Raw genomic sequence first — 14,712 nt, forward strand, 5'->3', positions numbered from 1 at the left:
ATGGTACGAGCTCATCAAGAATAGACATGTTTTAGCTTTGTACCCCCAACAACCATCACAGTTGCTGGAACACTATAGGTGCTCAACAGTCTAAGTTGAAACTGATCTGGATAAAATTAGATTCTAGGATTCTGAGAATCACCATTTACATGCTAGGGACAAATCATGCATAATTATGATTCCCCAAATCTGAAATAATATGGAGCTCCAAACCAGTGACCTTTCTAATACTAAAGACCACTGCTACTTTTTACATTATGAATGAATATTATTATAATATTTTCAAATCTTTTCCACATTGACAATTATATTTTATTCTGATAAAACTAACAAATACCTACTAATAATGAATCACATACAACACACACACAAACACAGTAAAATGCAAAGACAAAACTTATAAATCCAAAAAGAAATCTGACAAAAATATAGTAGAACCATTTTGTTGCTGTTGTTCAGACTGGGACATTGTAACCCAGGGAACTGAAAATGCTTTTGGAATATCACATGGCTAAGCTACTTGTCTTTCTTATTTTTTGTTCATTTGGACACACTGTGAAATCAGGAGAACAGGTTTAGCTTTGCTTTAGACTCTGAGACACAGTTTTAGCTGACCTGTGGTAGAACTGTAACATGAATTCTGGGCTGACGCCTCCTAAGTCAGTGTTCTCGCCAATGAAATAGCACAAATACAGTAGGTTCTAACAAATAACAAGTATTTCTATGTACAAACAAGTTTGTCTTTCTCTATCCCCAGGCTTACTGAATGAATGAAGAGGCAAATAATAAGTAAATACATAATCACATATATGTGAATCCGTATCTCTAGTGGCATCTAGATATAAATACTTGTATTTGTACATGTGATAAAATCCCATTTGTTCATTCATTTATTTTTCATCCAACATATGAATTCATCAACTGTAAATGCTAGATCTTATTCTTAGCATTAAGAATAGATTTTTTAAAATGCCTGTGAGACGACATAAGTCGTTTGTAAAGGACTGAGTATGTAAATAACTACCTACACATTTACAAGAATGCTATCAAATTCCTACTTGTGACCTCTACAGAGCCTAGCACAGTGAAATATAAAGAATATATCTTCAACAAATAAACACTAACTAGTAAATCTGAGTCTTTTTGATTTTCTCCTTACAGTATATGGGTAGTTTTTGAAGGAACTCTAAAGAGAGAGGGAAGAGTATTCATTCTCCTCTTTAAACCCACATCCTGTATGCACATCCCAGGTCTAGGGCATTAACAAATGACTATGGCCAGAGCCCCGGCTTCTCCATAGCTTTTCAGAATAGAATGGTTAGCTCTGGAATTGTCTTCATCTTCCTCTGTAATAAGTCTCCTGAGAAGGGGAAATAAATGGTGTTCCATGTCGCCCTTTTATGCTTAATTAGTGAAAAGTGGCAAGATAATTGACGCATCTCACCAAGGATACTTCCGTAGCTATTACCTTCTATCCACAAAACACTATTGAATGTCTATTACATGACAGACATGAGTAGGTGCTGCAGACACAGCAGTATGCCAAGGGTAGTGCATCAGAGAACCTCAAAGTCCTGACTGGGAAAACTACCCTTGCATATTGGCAGCAGAGAATTCTAATTTATGCATGCATGTGAATGTGTCCTGGTAAGCTTATAGTTATGCCATATATTGAAAAAGGGCTGTAAAATGCCTTCTTTCCAACTCCTTGCTAGCCTTCTGGAGCTTCCTAGAATGCTGTACATTTTTTTTTCTCCAGGAAGCAATTTATACCCCTTGGAAAATTGGACTCAAGGAGCATGTTTCTGGGTACTGCCAGTAGAGCTTACAGCCAGTGGATGATAAAAAGGTAAGAGAGAAGACCAGGAGCAGAATGAGCTGGTTTTCATTTGCTCTGTCAACCAAGCACGGAACATCTGAACTACACCAAAATCTAAACAACGATGTTAATCTGTGTTCACAAAAGTGACTGGGGAGATCTATGGATATTTAGTTGATGCTAATGAAAAGGCAGGTCTCTCTCTAGCTCTCTCCATGATGGTCTGTGTTTTTTCTCATTTCACATCACTCTCTAAAGGGAAGAATGTTCATGAAAACAGTACAAATGGACTACTCGCCAGGCCCTGCAGCTGAGTTCTTCTGAGACCACTAAGCAAAGTTCCATATTCTTCTGATTCAAGGGGCCTCCAGCAGCCAACCTGACTGTCATAGTGAAACCTGCTGAGGAGAATATTTTTGAAAGAAAACCCTCAGCAACACTGAACAACCTCTCTGTGCTGCTCCATGTGAGGACACAGGGCTGGAAGACCCCAGGCATATCATGTAGACACTGACTCATTATCTTCATCTGCATCTGCCAGGATTCCATCTTAAAAGATATTTGCTTGACCAGCCTGAAGCTGCCTTAATGGAGAGGAACTATAGCTGTATAATTAGAAGTGGCTGTTAGTAGTGAAATGTGTAACTGAGGGCAGAGCTGCAGTTCTTAGGAGAACCTTGTTCAGACGAAAAGCCAGGACCACAGACTAGATTAGACCAGAAGCAGGTCACTTGGTCAGTCTGTGGTCCTGATGACAATAGCAGGCCAGGCAGAGGCCTTTGTGCTTCTGGCTTAAGTTGCTCTCCAGATGACTGCAGTAGCCTTCAAATTCATTTTCCTATCTCTTGCCTCTCCAAACTGGGGCAAACTATCAAGCCAAGTGTTTTCGATACAGATCAGATCTCTGTAGGACCTCTCTCCTCCTCTGTAATCTTCAATGGCTTGCCACTGAGTACAGAATAAGGCCTCATATTGCATCCCTGGTTTTCAAGGTATTCTATGATTTGGTGGTAAAACTCTGTCCCTAATCATACCTGGGCTTCCCAAGTGGCATTAGTGGTGAAGAACCTGCCTGCCAATGCAGGAGACATTAGAGATTCGAGCTCGATCCCTGAATCAGGAAGCTCTCCTGGAGGAGGGCATGGCAATCTATTCCAGTAGTCTTGCTTGGACAATCCCATGGGCAGAGGAGCCTGGTGGGCTCTAGTCCATGGGGTCGCAAAGAGTCAGAACAACTGAAGCAACTTAGCACAATCATACCCCTGCAGATACTGAGGCTTTCTCACACTAATCATTTCCCCTCACAATGTTCCTTGGGCTTCCAGGTGCCACTAGTGGTAAATAACCACCTGCCAATGCAGGAGACATAAGAGGTGTGGGTTCGATCCCCAGTGGGGAAGATCCCCTGGAGAAGGGCACAGCAACTCATACCAGTATTCTTGCCTGGAGAATCCCATGGACAGAGAAGCCTGGTGGACTAAGGCCCATAAGGTCACAAAGAGTCAGACACAAATGAAGCGGCTTAGCACAATCATACCTTCACTAACCTCTGCAGATACTGAGGCTTTCTCACACTAATTGTTTCTCCTCATAATGTTCCTTCAGCTTAGAGTGCTCCCCACGACCCTCAGTAACAACCTTCACCTATAGGAATTAGAGAAATTTCTCTATGTCCCACTCAATTGCCTCTTCCTCCACAAAGCCCTTCCTGATACTCCCAGTCAGAAATTCTTGATTCCTTTGCATGTCTATCCCTTGTGTGGACAGACCATGTAAGGAAGGAAGAGAGATGGTCTAATTTAATGCAAAAGGTAGGCCTCTGAAGCAGACTGCTATAACTTGAGTCCAAGCTCTGCCATTAATTTATAATCACATCTATCTCACTGGGTTCTTATAAAATAAGGGCATCTACTACACTGGTTGTTAAGTCATTAAATATGCACAAATCACTATTAAATATGCCCTTGGCACATGGTAAGCGCTATGCAGTTAAAATCATGATGATGAAACTTATCTCCGATAGCTTTTCTTACCCCTCATCTCTATTCCTCCAGTTGTCTAAGTTTCTAAAGGGCAAAACCTCCCTTTTATTCTTACCTATCTCCCAGGACTCTAGTGAAAATTACAAGAAAAAAAATGTATGCTGTCTGTACTGTATTTTGCACTGTAGACATAAAATAAAACTCTTATTACTATCTACTTATTACTAATCTTATTACTAATAACTACCATTATTATTCTTGCTCTAATGCCTGTACCTGAGATCTTATTATTTAGACAAGTCCCTAATCACTGTTTGATGAGTGTTTAAACACATTTACAAAGAAACGGATGAAGAATTTTCAGTAGGAAACGAACCACCACCCCATCCAAAGGGCAGAATAATAAGCAGTTTCACTGTCCTTTCCTCAGTGCCCTTGGGAGTGAAATTGCAAGTTCTACTCACAAGAATCCTGCAGCATAGGAATCTGATAGATTGTTTGTGCCTCCAGCTGAGGTGGTCACCACACCTTCAAGCCAAATCTTCTTTCCTGGGGTGTATGTGTTAACCACCTGTTCACACAACAAAAGCAGAAGGAAATAATGAGATTTTAAAAAACTGTTCCTAAATGAGAAGGACCATACAGTCTCTTAAAGTTCCCCTGATCCTCTGCTCCCAGGTGGTCATGATCTGTGCTTTTCCCATGTTGATACAGCCCATATAGCTGGCACACAAACATACACACATTAATATTGATACGTGTCCACTCAAAGAAATGATCATTTTTTTTCTCCTAAGTGAACCCAAGTGACATTGTGACAGGAGAACAAGTGCATATTCCAGGACATGAGTTGACTGCAACACCCTTCCATGAAAATTAATCGTGGAGGTCAAACGGGAATGCTGTTAAAGATTAGACAAGAATTTCCCCTTGCACCTAGAAGAAGGTGGTCCTCTCCCTCTTCTTGACACTGGTCAGAGTGCCTAACCCACGGAGAGCTGGACATACTATAAATAAGAAAGCAAGAAAAATACCTTAAATGATTGGAAAACAGAGTCCTATTGTGAAAGTAAAGGTCTACAGTAATGATTCCCCTTAAAACATTCATGCTTTTGATAAACTTTGTGTTTCCTTTAAGATTAACTGGAACTAAGTAATATATTTCTGGTTTTCTTTTTTGCCTTTGGCTTCTAGGATATTCAAAGTTTAAATTTTGTTCAAAGACAGAGATAGAGATGATTAAGGCAGTTAGAGAAAAGCGGTTTTGTTAAACAAAACAAAACAAAAAGGTAAATAGTATAAGATGATGAACCTTGAAATCATTAAGCTAAGTGAAATAAACCAGACACAAAAGGCCACATATTATATTCATTTATACGAAATGTCCAGAACAGTCAAATCCATAGAGACAGAAAGTAGATTAATGGATTTCTAGGGTTGGAAAAAGGGAAAAAGAATGAAGGGGGAAGATGGGGAGTGACTACAAATAGGTATGGGGTTTCTCTGAAGGATAATGAACATGTTCTAAAATTAAATAGTAAAAAAAAAATTAAATTAAATTAAATTAAACAGTGACAGTTTCACAATTTTGTGAATATACTAAAAACCACTGAATTTCAAACTTTTAAAGGGTGAATCTCATGGTATGTGAATTGTATCTCAATAGAGCTGAGTGCGTAATAAGTATCATTAACAATAGGAGAGGTAGACCCTAATAGGTAGATAACTGGTGTGGAAAGGGGAATAAATTCTGAAAATCTGGGGTTCTACCACATAGTGGCCATGAGATGCTTAGAGAATCATTATCTTGGACTTCAATTTCTTCACCAACATATAAAGTAACGTATTTGGAGGAGATGAAATCTAAGTCCTTTCTAAATACAAAATGTATCAGTATTTTGTAATGCTTGTGCAGGTCCCCTTGGCTCCTATTCCCCAAAGGTCAAGAGTAAATTTGATTATGGAAATTAAAATAACATAAATGATAAATACAGGAGACAAAAAAGGCAGATTTGGTCATCTCAAAAATAAAGATCTTGGCTAGAGGTAAATATTGGGGATGGTAGAAAAAAGCCACAGGAGTAGGTGAAATTAGTTAAGGGGAATATTTAAAATTATACTGGGCTTCCCTGGTGGTTTGGTTGGTAAAGAATCTGCCTGCACTGTAGGAGACCGCCTGCAGTACAGAATCTGCTTAAAATGTAAGAGACCCAGCCTTGATCCCTGGGTTGGGAAGATGCCCTGAAGAAGGAAATAACAACTCACTCCAGTATTCTTGACTGAGAAATCCCATGGACAGAGGAGCCTCGTGGGCTGCAGTCCATGGGGTTGCAAGAGTTGGACACAACTTAGCAACTAGACCACCATCACTACCAAAGAAGGGCTGAGACTGTCTATGCAAAAACATGAAGGCATTATCAAATGGGTTTATTCATTCATTCAGTAAATATTTATTGAGCATCTACTATATGCCAAGCAGAATTCTAGGGGCAAACAGTGAATGAAACACAAATCTCTGCTCTCATCAGCTCATATTTTAGTCAAGGGGAAGAGACTGACAATAAACACCCAAACATAAATTTAGAAATAGGAAGTGCTAGGAGGGAAATAAAATTGATTAATCTGACGGAAAGTGCCTTGGAAGGAGAGGAAGGTTGATGTTTTAGATGAAGGTCAGGAAAGATCCCTCTAGCACCTTTATATAAGGACTTTAGTTAAGCTCCATTAAATGAGGACTTGATTCCAGAAAATGGATGGATTTATAAATTGCTGTGTACACAGGACTCATCAAGGACACAGACACTCTGTAAATAAGGTTCATTTCAATTCTCTTCTGACTTGCAGGAAGATTTGGAAGGAGACAATCTAACACTTCTTATAATTAGTGAGGTAGAATTGATTAGCAGTTAATGGTCTGCACACACATTGCCTGGGTGTGAATCCTGGTTTCATCATTGACGCACTGTTGACCTTGCTGTGCCTTAATTTCCTTAGCTGTAAAATTAAAATAATAAATGTGCATTTTTAAAATATTTAAGTGACCTAATATTTGTAAAACACTTGGAAAGGTGTCTGGCAAATGATAAGCTCTTAAAGTAAAGCAAATGTTACCTAGATCACTCTCTTTGTCCAAAGTGCATGAGATTGTGATTGGCAGTCTAACATTAGACTTGGTTGCTTTTATTTGGATGTGTTTGTGGTGGTAGGTAATAGACCAGACGTGTGCTAAGTAGCAGGGAAAGGTCTATTTAGAATTTAAAATCTACATGGATAGCTCACATTAATGTAATTAGCATTCAGAGTAGTTTGTTTATCCACTCAGCACAGGAGCAATTCTTGTCATTTTCTAGAGAAGCTATTAATACATGAACAAAAAAACACAGGGAGACAGTGCTCTGATACAAAACCAAGCCAGTTATATGAAATTTTATAAGGTAGAGAAATTCCTAGAAAGTATCAGTGTTAGAGGTTCTGGGAGTAGTTGATATGAGTCAGCAAGGATTTTCTGAACATTTACTGTTTGGGACATGGTGAGAGGCTTAATGAATATTGTGTCTACCGTGAGACAAGAAGAGGTTATCATAGTAATGTGTGGGGGAGGTACTGAGGTTGGGTGCTGGTTGGCCCTCGAGAGGAAATTAGTATGGGCAGAAGAGGAGAGGAAAAAATCAGGAAAAACAGATGGAACCAGCTGCAAAATTCCCTTAGAAAGTGAAACTCTAAGAAACTGAGGGCTATAGTTCAACACTGCGGTTTTCTGAGTAAATATGATTCCCCCTGTGCTGGAAGAGAGAAAATTGCAGGACTGCAAAGAACAAGGGTACAGTTCCTGGTGAAAAATGATGTGCCAATGAAGGTTATTTTAAGGAACACATTGTCTGGGGAGGGAGAAGTACAAATGCCCAAATGCCGAGATTATTGAAGTGAAGGAAGAGGGGAGTTGAATGGTTGGCTCCCTTTCAGCAGTTTTTTTTTATCCCCCACAGACTTCAGCTCTTAGGCCCATGTGGACAAGGGAGCTTTGAAGCACCCACAGAACAGCTCAGCACGTTGCCAGTGGCTGCTCAGAATCTTTAGGCCTGCTAGGGGCAGGGTGGTATGAAGGGAAACCCTCCAGCTTCCTCCCTCTCATTTCAGGGGTTGAGGACATTAGGACTGTTTTGTGTGGCTATATTGAAAGAGGAGAGGTGAGAAAGAAAAATAGCTTTGACTTTTAAAAAAAGTTTTATTTTCCCTACCACTTTGATTTTTTTTTTTAAAGAAAACAGTTAAAAATAGAAAAATAACCATTTTTGTGGCACATTTTCAAAGCTGGGCTTCCCTTTCCTGTCTCTCCAAAACTGTGATTTGTCTTTAAAAAAGACTCCTGAGAGCCTGGTTTCAGCCACTGGCTATGCAAGTGATGGTAGCCTTGTAGCAGCAGACATGTTGTTTATGGTTATCCAAACCCAACACCTTCCTTAATGAGAAAGGAAGCAATAAAACAGGAATAGTGGACAGGCCAGCTGGGCTAATCAGGCCTGGCAAGAGGCCCACCCTCCAAAGGAAGCTGGAGTCCATTAATTCCAGCATCTCATAGAGTTGGAAATCAACCTTCCCTAGGACTTCAGGAAAAGCAGTAGTTCTTTAAGCAAGCGGAACTGGTCCCCTATGTCACTGGTTAGAAGGAGCTGAATAGCTTTAGGGAACTTCTTAAACTTTCCTTACCCATGGACAAGGCTCTGCTTGGAGGTGCTCCTGTCTCTTTGTCCCTTATTGTATTCATAAAACGTCCAGGTGAGAGCTCAATAATGTTCCAATTTTTCTTTCCATCCTTCTTGTGTGTTTGACTCTAAGCTACCTACTACATTAGATGAAGACAAAATCATTCCATTCTTCCCTCTCTTTTCTTACTCACTGTCCCCTTCTGAGTTCCGGATCTTATCCTTTCGCCCTTGGTCTTCCTGCAAGGAAGACCTCCTTCTCAAGACTTTCCTCTACACTGCTTCTGTCTTTTAACCAGCTTCACCCTAGCTTCATAACCTCCATGGCTCCTCACTACCAGCAGCAGAACTCAATCATGTGCTCATGGAGTTGTCTGTGTGACTAGTTGGCAGACATGTTATGAGTGACTTGCTTCAGATAATATTGAAAACAGTGATTTGGAGAATGACTTAAAGTACTGATAAAAGAAAGTAGGTTCAAAGTTATCATAATAATATTCCTTTCATTCATCAGAATTATGAAATGCTTCCTTAACATGGAAAGAAAGCAAAGGAGCCGGTAAACTACACACAGCTCATAGTCTATTTTGTTCACTCGTCCATGAAAGCATGTTCAGTTCAGTTCAGTCACTCAGTCATGTCTGACTCCTTGCAACCTCATGAACCGCAGCAAGCCAGGCCTCCCTGTCCGTCACCAACTCCCGGAGTCCACCCATACCCATGTCCATTGAGCCGGTGATGCCATCCAGCCATCTCATCCTCTGTTGTCCCCTTCTCCTCCTGCCCTCAATCTTTCCCAGCATCAGGGTCTTTCCCAATGAGTCAGCTCTTCAAATCAGGTGGCCAAAGTATTGGAGTTTTACCTTCAGCATCAGTCCTTCCAATGAACAACCAGGACTGATTTCCTTTAGGATGGACTGGTTGGATCTCCTTGCAGTCCCAGGGACTCTCAAGAGTCTTCTCCAACACCACAGTTCAAAGTATCAATTCATCGGTGCTCAGCTTTCTTGACAGTCCAACTCTCACATCCATACATGACCACTGGAAAAACCATAGCCTTGTCTAGACAGACCTTTGTTGACAAAGTAATGTCTCTGCTTTTTAATATGCTATCTAGGTTGGTCATATTTTCCTTTCAAGGAGTAAGTGTCTTCTAATTTCATGGCTGCAGTCACCATCTGCAGTGATTTTGGAGCCCAGAAAAATAAAGTCAGTCACTGTTTCCAGTGTTTCCCCATCTATTTCCTATGAAGTGATGGGACTGGATGCCATGATCTTCATTTTCTGAATGTTGAGCTTTAGGCCAACTTTTTCACTCTCCTCTTTCACTTTCAACAAGAGGCTCTTTAGTTCTTCTTCATTTTCTGCCATAAGAGTGGTGTCATCTGCATATCTGAGGTTATTGATTTTTCTCTTGGCAATCTTGATTCCAGCTTGTGCTTCCTCCAGCCCAGTGTTTCTCATGATGTACTCTGCATAGAAGTTAAATAAGCAGGGTGACAATATACAGCCTTGACGTACTCCTTTTCCTATTTGGAACCAGTCTGTTGTTCCATGTCCAGTTCTAAGTGTTGCTTCCTGACCTGCATAGAGGTTTCTCAAGAGGCAGGTCAGGTGGTCTGAAGGCATGTTAAACATGTTGAAATGGTGATGGGAACCACTGAGCTATGTGATATGACACCAACTGCTTTATTTAACTTGGTATCTAAGACCCTTCATAACCACCCCTTAGCGGCCTCTTCTCCTCTCCCTCCCCACAAGAACTGAGGTTCACCACACAATGGACTCACTGTTTTTCAACTACATGATCTTCTTTTAGGATTTCACTGATCACTTTCTCCCTTACTCATTCCTCACCCATGTTGTCTGAGACATTGTTTTTTCCATGGCTTATTTCTAACGTGATCTCATTTGTGAAACTTCTCTCAAAACTTCAGGATATGAATTCTCTCCTCTGGCCTCCAACGGAGAAGGCAATGGCAACCCACTCCAGTGCTCTTGCCTGGAAAATCCCATGGATGGAGGAGTCTGGTAGGCTGCAGTCCATGGGGTCGCTAAGAGTTGGACATGACTGAGCGACTTCACTTTAACTTTTCACTTTCATGCATTGGAGAAGGAAATGGCAACCCACTCCAGTGTTCTTGCCTGGAGAATCCCAGGGACGGGACGGGGGAGCCTGGTGGGCTGCCATCTGTGGGGTTGCATAGAGTTTGACATGACTGGAGTGACTTAGCAGCAGCAGCAGCAGCTGGCCTCCAGAGTTCTTTGAATCTATCACTATCTTTGACCTTATTATACTGAGTTGTAAATTTCTGTTTGCCTAGCCATCCTACACTATAAGCAGCTTGAGAAAGCCATATTTTTTCCCATTTTGCATGCCTTGTCAGTCACTTTGCTTATTAAATACTTGTTAAATAATGAGACAATGAAGTAGTTTACTTGTTAATAAATGAGAGAGGTAATATTTTATGGAAATAAAATATTTCCTTTATGGAAAGGCTGTGTATCAGCAAATATAACTAATAATTTCAGAACCATAAGAACAAACATTAAATTTTCACAGTTTCATCTCAGAACTCTGTTTACTTTCTAATTGAATTCTGTTGTTTGAGGAGACCAAGAAGCTTCTGGTTCACTAAACTGCCTCCATATTTAATATGTTCTTCCCAGGTAAGACAAGCTGAGCTATTCTGAGCTCAGTGATTCCAATATCTCATCACATTCTTTCTGATTTATTTCTTCTGTCTAATGTACTTCCTGTCAGTTTCATTAATTTTTTTCTGTATAATTCTTTTTATCATCTCCCTGTTCCGGAGTGCTGTATTTGCCCATTTTCTTTCGGTATCAGATCAATTTTTAATTTGTGGCTTCTGTTTCTGTGTCATTTTTAGGATTTAAAATTGCATTCTCTGCTCTTGTTATCTCAAACCGCAGAAAAGCAATTGAGTGTAATTGCAGCTAAACATAAAATTAAAATAAGAAAATACACAAAAAGGAAAGTCACAGAGGAGACAAGGAAATTATGAGCATATGCAAGAAAATGAGGAAGAAAGTTTCCCAGTACCAAAGCAATGACTATGTTCAAGAATAAGCACTTGGTGGAGGGAAAGACTGGACAGCAGCTACCTGCACATCAATTACTCTCCTTCCCATCTCCAGTCCTTTTCTATGACTAACCAACCCCTCAGACTTACGGGACTGTCTACCTACTGACAAGTCCTAAGTTTCAGCAGCCTCAGAGGTAAGCTCCTCTTGCCCAGGACAAACCCTGTAATCTCCCCACTTCCATGTGGAAATGTTAGACAGTCACCCCAAGCTGCCTTTTCCTCATGAAGAAGATTTTTGCTTCAAGGAGCAATTTGTTCTGAGGGGCTGCTGCTGCTGCTGCTAAGTTGCTTCAGTCATGTCCAACACTGTGCGACCCCATAGATGGCAGCCCACCAGGCTCTGCCGTCCCTGGGATTCTCCAGGCAAGAATACTGGAGTGGGTTGCCATTTTCTTCTCCAATGCATGAAAGTGAAAAGGGAAAGTGAAAAGGGAAAGTGAAGTTGCTCAGTCATGTCCGACTCTTCGTAACCCCATGGACTGCAGCCTACCAGGCTCCTCCGTCCATGGGATTTTCCAGGCAAGAGTACTGGAGTGGGTTGCTATTGTCCCCCAATATGTCCTTAATATACTCATTGCCTTCCACACAACAGGACCTCACTATACGCCGGCCAAAAACTGTGTGTATGAAACACATGAATGGAGTCCAGTGAATGAATACAAATCACTCCCTGAAAATCCTTGTCCTCTTCCACTCTCTAATATTGTGATAATATCATATATCACCTAATAATGTAGCACCCAACTTTTCATTCACCCCTCACTTCTAGAACACCCACCTCAGATTATATCAACTGACTGAGGTCAATTTGACATTCTCTCATCAAGAACATTCAGTATTCTTTTTAAAAAGGTTTCCTAATCCTGGGTGGTCAGGAATATAAATATTACATGGGTTACAAAATTGATGGTCAACATGCATGGGAGATTCAGAATGGTGTATTGGATACAGTATGGGCCTTGGAATTAGGAGTTCTAATTTTACTACTTAGCAAGTGTGGCCTTCAAAACATTTACTGGTTTCTTCAATGGATTGGTAATATTTGATGCACTCAGTGGATGGCATTTGTAACCTAAAAGGTAATACAATTACTATAGTTCTGTAAGTTGTTGATGCATTTTAATGGTTTTGAAATAAGAATGTTTTCCATCAAAAGAAACTAGCCAGCTGTTTACTCTCTCCCTCCAGCTATTATTATATTTAAGGTTGCTGTTATTGTTCAGTCACTAAGTCATGTCCAACTCTTTGCAACCCCACAGATGGCAGCATGCCAGGCTTCCCTATCCTTCACTACCTTCTGGAGTTTGCTTAAACTCAGGTCATTGTGTCAGTGATGCCATCCAACAGTCTCATCCTCTGTCATCCCCTTCTCCTCTTGTCCTCAGTCTTTCCCGGCACCAGGGTTTTTTCCAATGAGTTGGCTCTTCGCATCAGGTGGCCAAAGTATTGAAGCTTCAACTTCAGCATCAGTCCTTCCAATGAATATTCAGGGTTGATTTCCTTTCGGATTGACTGGTTTGATCTCCTTGAAGTCTAAGGGACTCTCCAGAGTCTCCTCCAGCTTCACAATTTGAAAGCATCAAATCTTTGGCATGCAGCCTTCTTTATGGTACAGCTCTCACGTCCATACATGACCACTGGAAAAACCACAGCTTTGACTATAGGGACTTTTGTTGGCCAATTGATGTCTCAGTCTTTTAATATGCTGCCTAGGTCTGTCATAGCTTTTCTTCCAAGGAGCAAGTGCCTTTTAATTTCATGGCTGCAGTCACTGTCTGCAGTGATTTTAGAGCCCAAGAAAATAAAGTCTGTCACTGTTTCCACTTTTCCCCATTTCTTTGCCATGAAGTGATGGTACTGGTTGCCATGATGTTAGTTTTTTGAATGTTGAGTTTTAAGCCAGCTTTTTCACTCTTCTTTTCCACCCTCATCAAGAAGCTCTTTAGTTCCTATTTGCTTTCTGCCATGAGAATGGTATCATCTGCATATCTGAGGTTGTTGATATTTCTCCCATAAATCTTGATTCCAGCTTGGGATTCATCCAGTCCACTATTTCACATGATGTACTGTGCATAGAAGCCAAATAAGCAGGGTGACATATACAGCCTTGTCATACTCCTTTCCCAATTTTGAATCAGTCTGTTGTCCTATGTCTGGTTCTAACTGTTGCTTCTTGACCTACACACAGGTTTCTCAGGAGGTAGGTAAGGTGGTCTGGTAGTCCCATCTCTTTAAGAATTTTCTAAAGTTTGTTGTGTTCCACACAGTCAAAGGCTTTCTCATAATCAGCGAAGCAGAAGTAGATGGTTTTTTTTTTTTTTTAATTCTCTTGCCTTTTCTATGATCCAACGTTAGTTATTCAGTCATGTCCAACTCTTTGTAACCCCATGGACTATAGCCTGACAGGCTCCTCTGTCCATGGAATTCTCCAGGCAAGAATACTGGAGTGGGTTGTCATTCCCTTCTTCAGGGAATCTTCCTGACCAAGAGATTGCACCTGGGTCTTCTGCATGCAGGTAGATTCTTTACCATCTGAACCACCAGGAAAGCCTATGGATGTCAGCAATTTGTTCTCTTGTTCCTCTGCCTTTTCTAAACCCAGCTTTTGCATTTGGCAGTTCTTAGTTCAGATACTGTTTAAGTGTAGCTTGAAGGGTTTTGAGCATTACTTTGCTAGCATGTGAAATAAATGATATTGTACAGCAGTTTGAACATTCTTTGGCATTGCCTTTCTTTGGGATTGAAATGAAAACTGCCCTTTTTCAGTCCTATGGCTACTGCTGAGTTTTCCAAATTTTCTGGCATATTGAGTATAGCACTTTAACAGCATCATGTTTTTGGATTTTAAATAGCTTAGCTGGAATTCTGTCATTGTTTGTGTTTAAGAATCAAGGAAATATAGTTCACAGAATGACACTGAGCGAAACTTTGGAGCTTTTATTGTGGTAAACATATCTTTCCAGCTAGATTCCCCTATTTATCATCAGTGTCTTATATCTGAAAGAGAAGAGTCAAAAGTTCCACTGGGTCATATTCTCCCATTTTCAGATGCATAGTCAAGTGGAGTCACAGACACCAAATTACTGGGAAGCTCATCAACT

General features: G+C 40.6%; 1 protein-coding gene across 3 annotated transcripts in view; it reads right to left on the reverse strand.

The window, feature by feature from the left end:
- The window catches only part of HPSE2 (heparanase 2 (inactive)), a 685,113-nt gene that overhangs the window by 146,927 nt on the left and 523,474 nt on the right, over positions 1 to 14,712 (reverse strand). For all 3 annotated transcript variants that reach the window (XM_068961588.1, XM_068961587.1, XM_068961586.1), the window contains one exon: positions 4,266 to 4,372. In XM_068961588.1, the coding sequence (XP_068817689.1) occupies positions 4,266 to 4,372 (107 nt within the window). The remainder of the gene's footprint in view (positions 1 to 4,265; positions 4,373 to 14,712) is intronic.

Source organism: Capricornis sumatraensis, chromosome 23 (assembly GCF_032405125.1).
Source record: "Capricornis sumatraensis isolate serow.1 chromosome 23, serow.2, whole genome shotgun sequence".
NCBI lineage: Eukaryota > Metazoa > Chordata > Mammalia > Artiodactyla > Bovidae > Capricornis > Capricornis sumatraensis.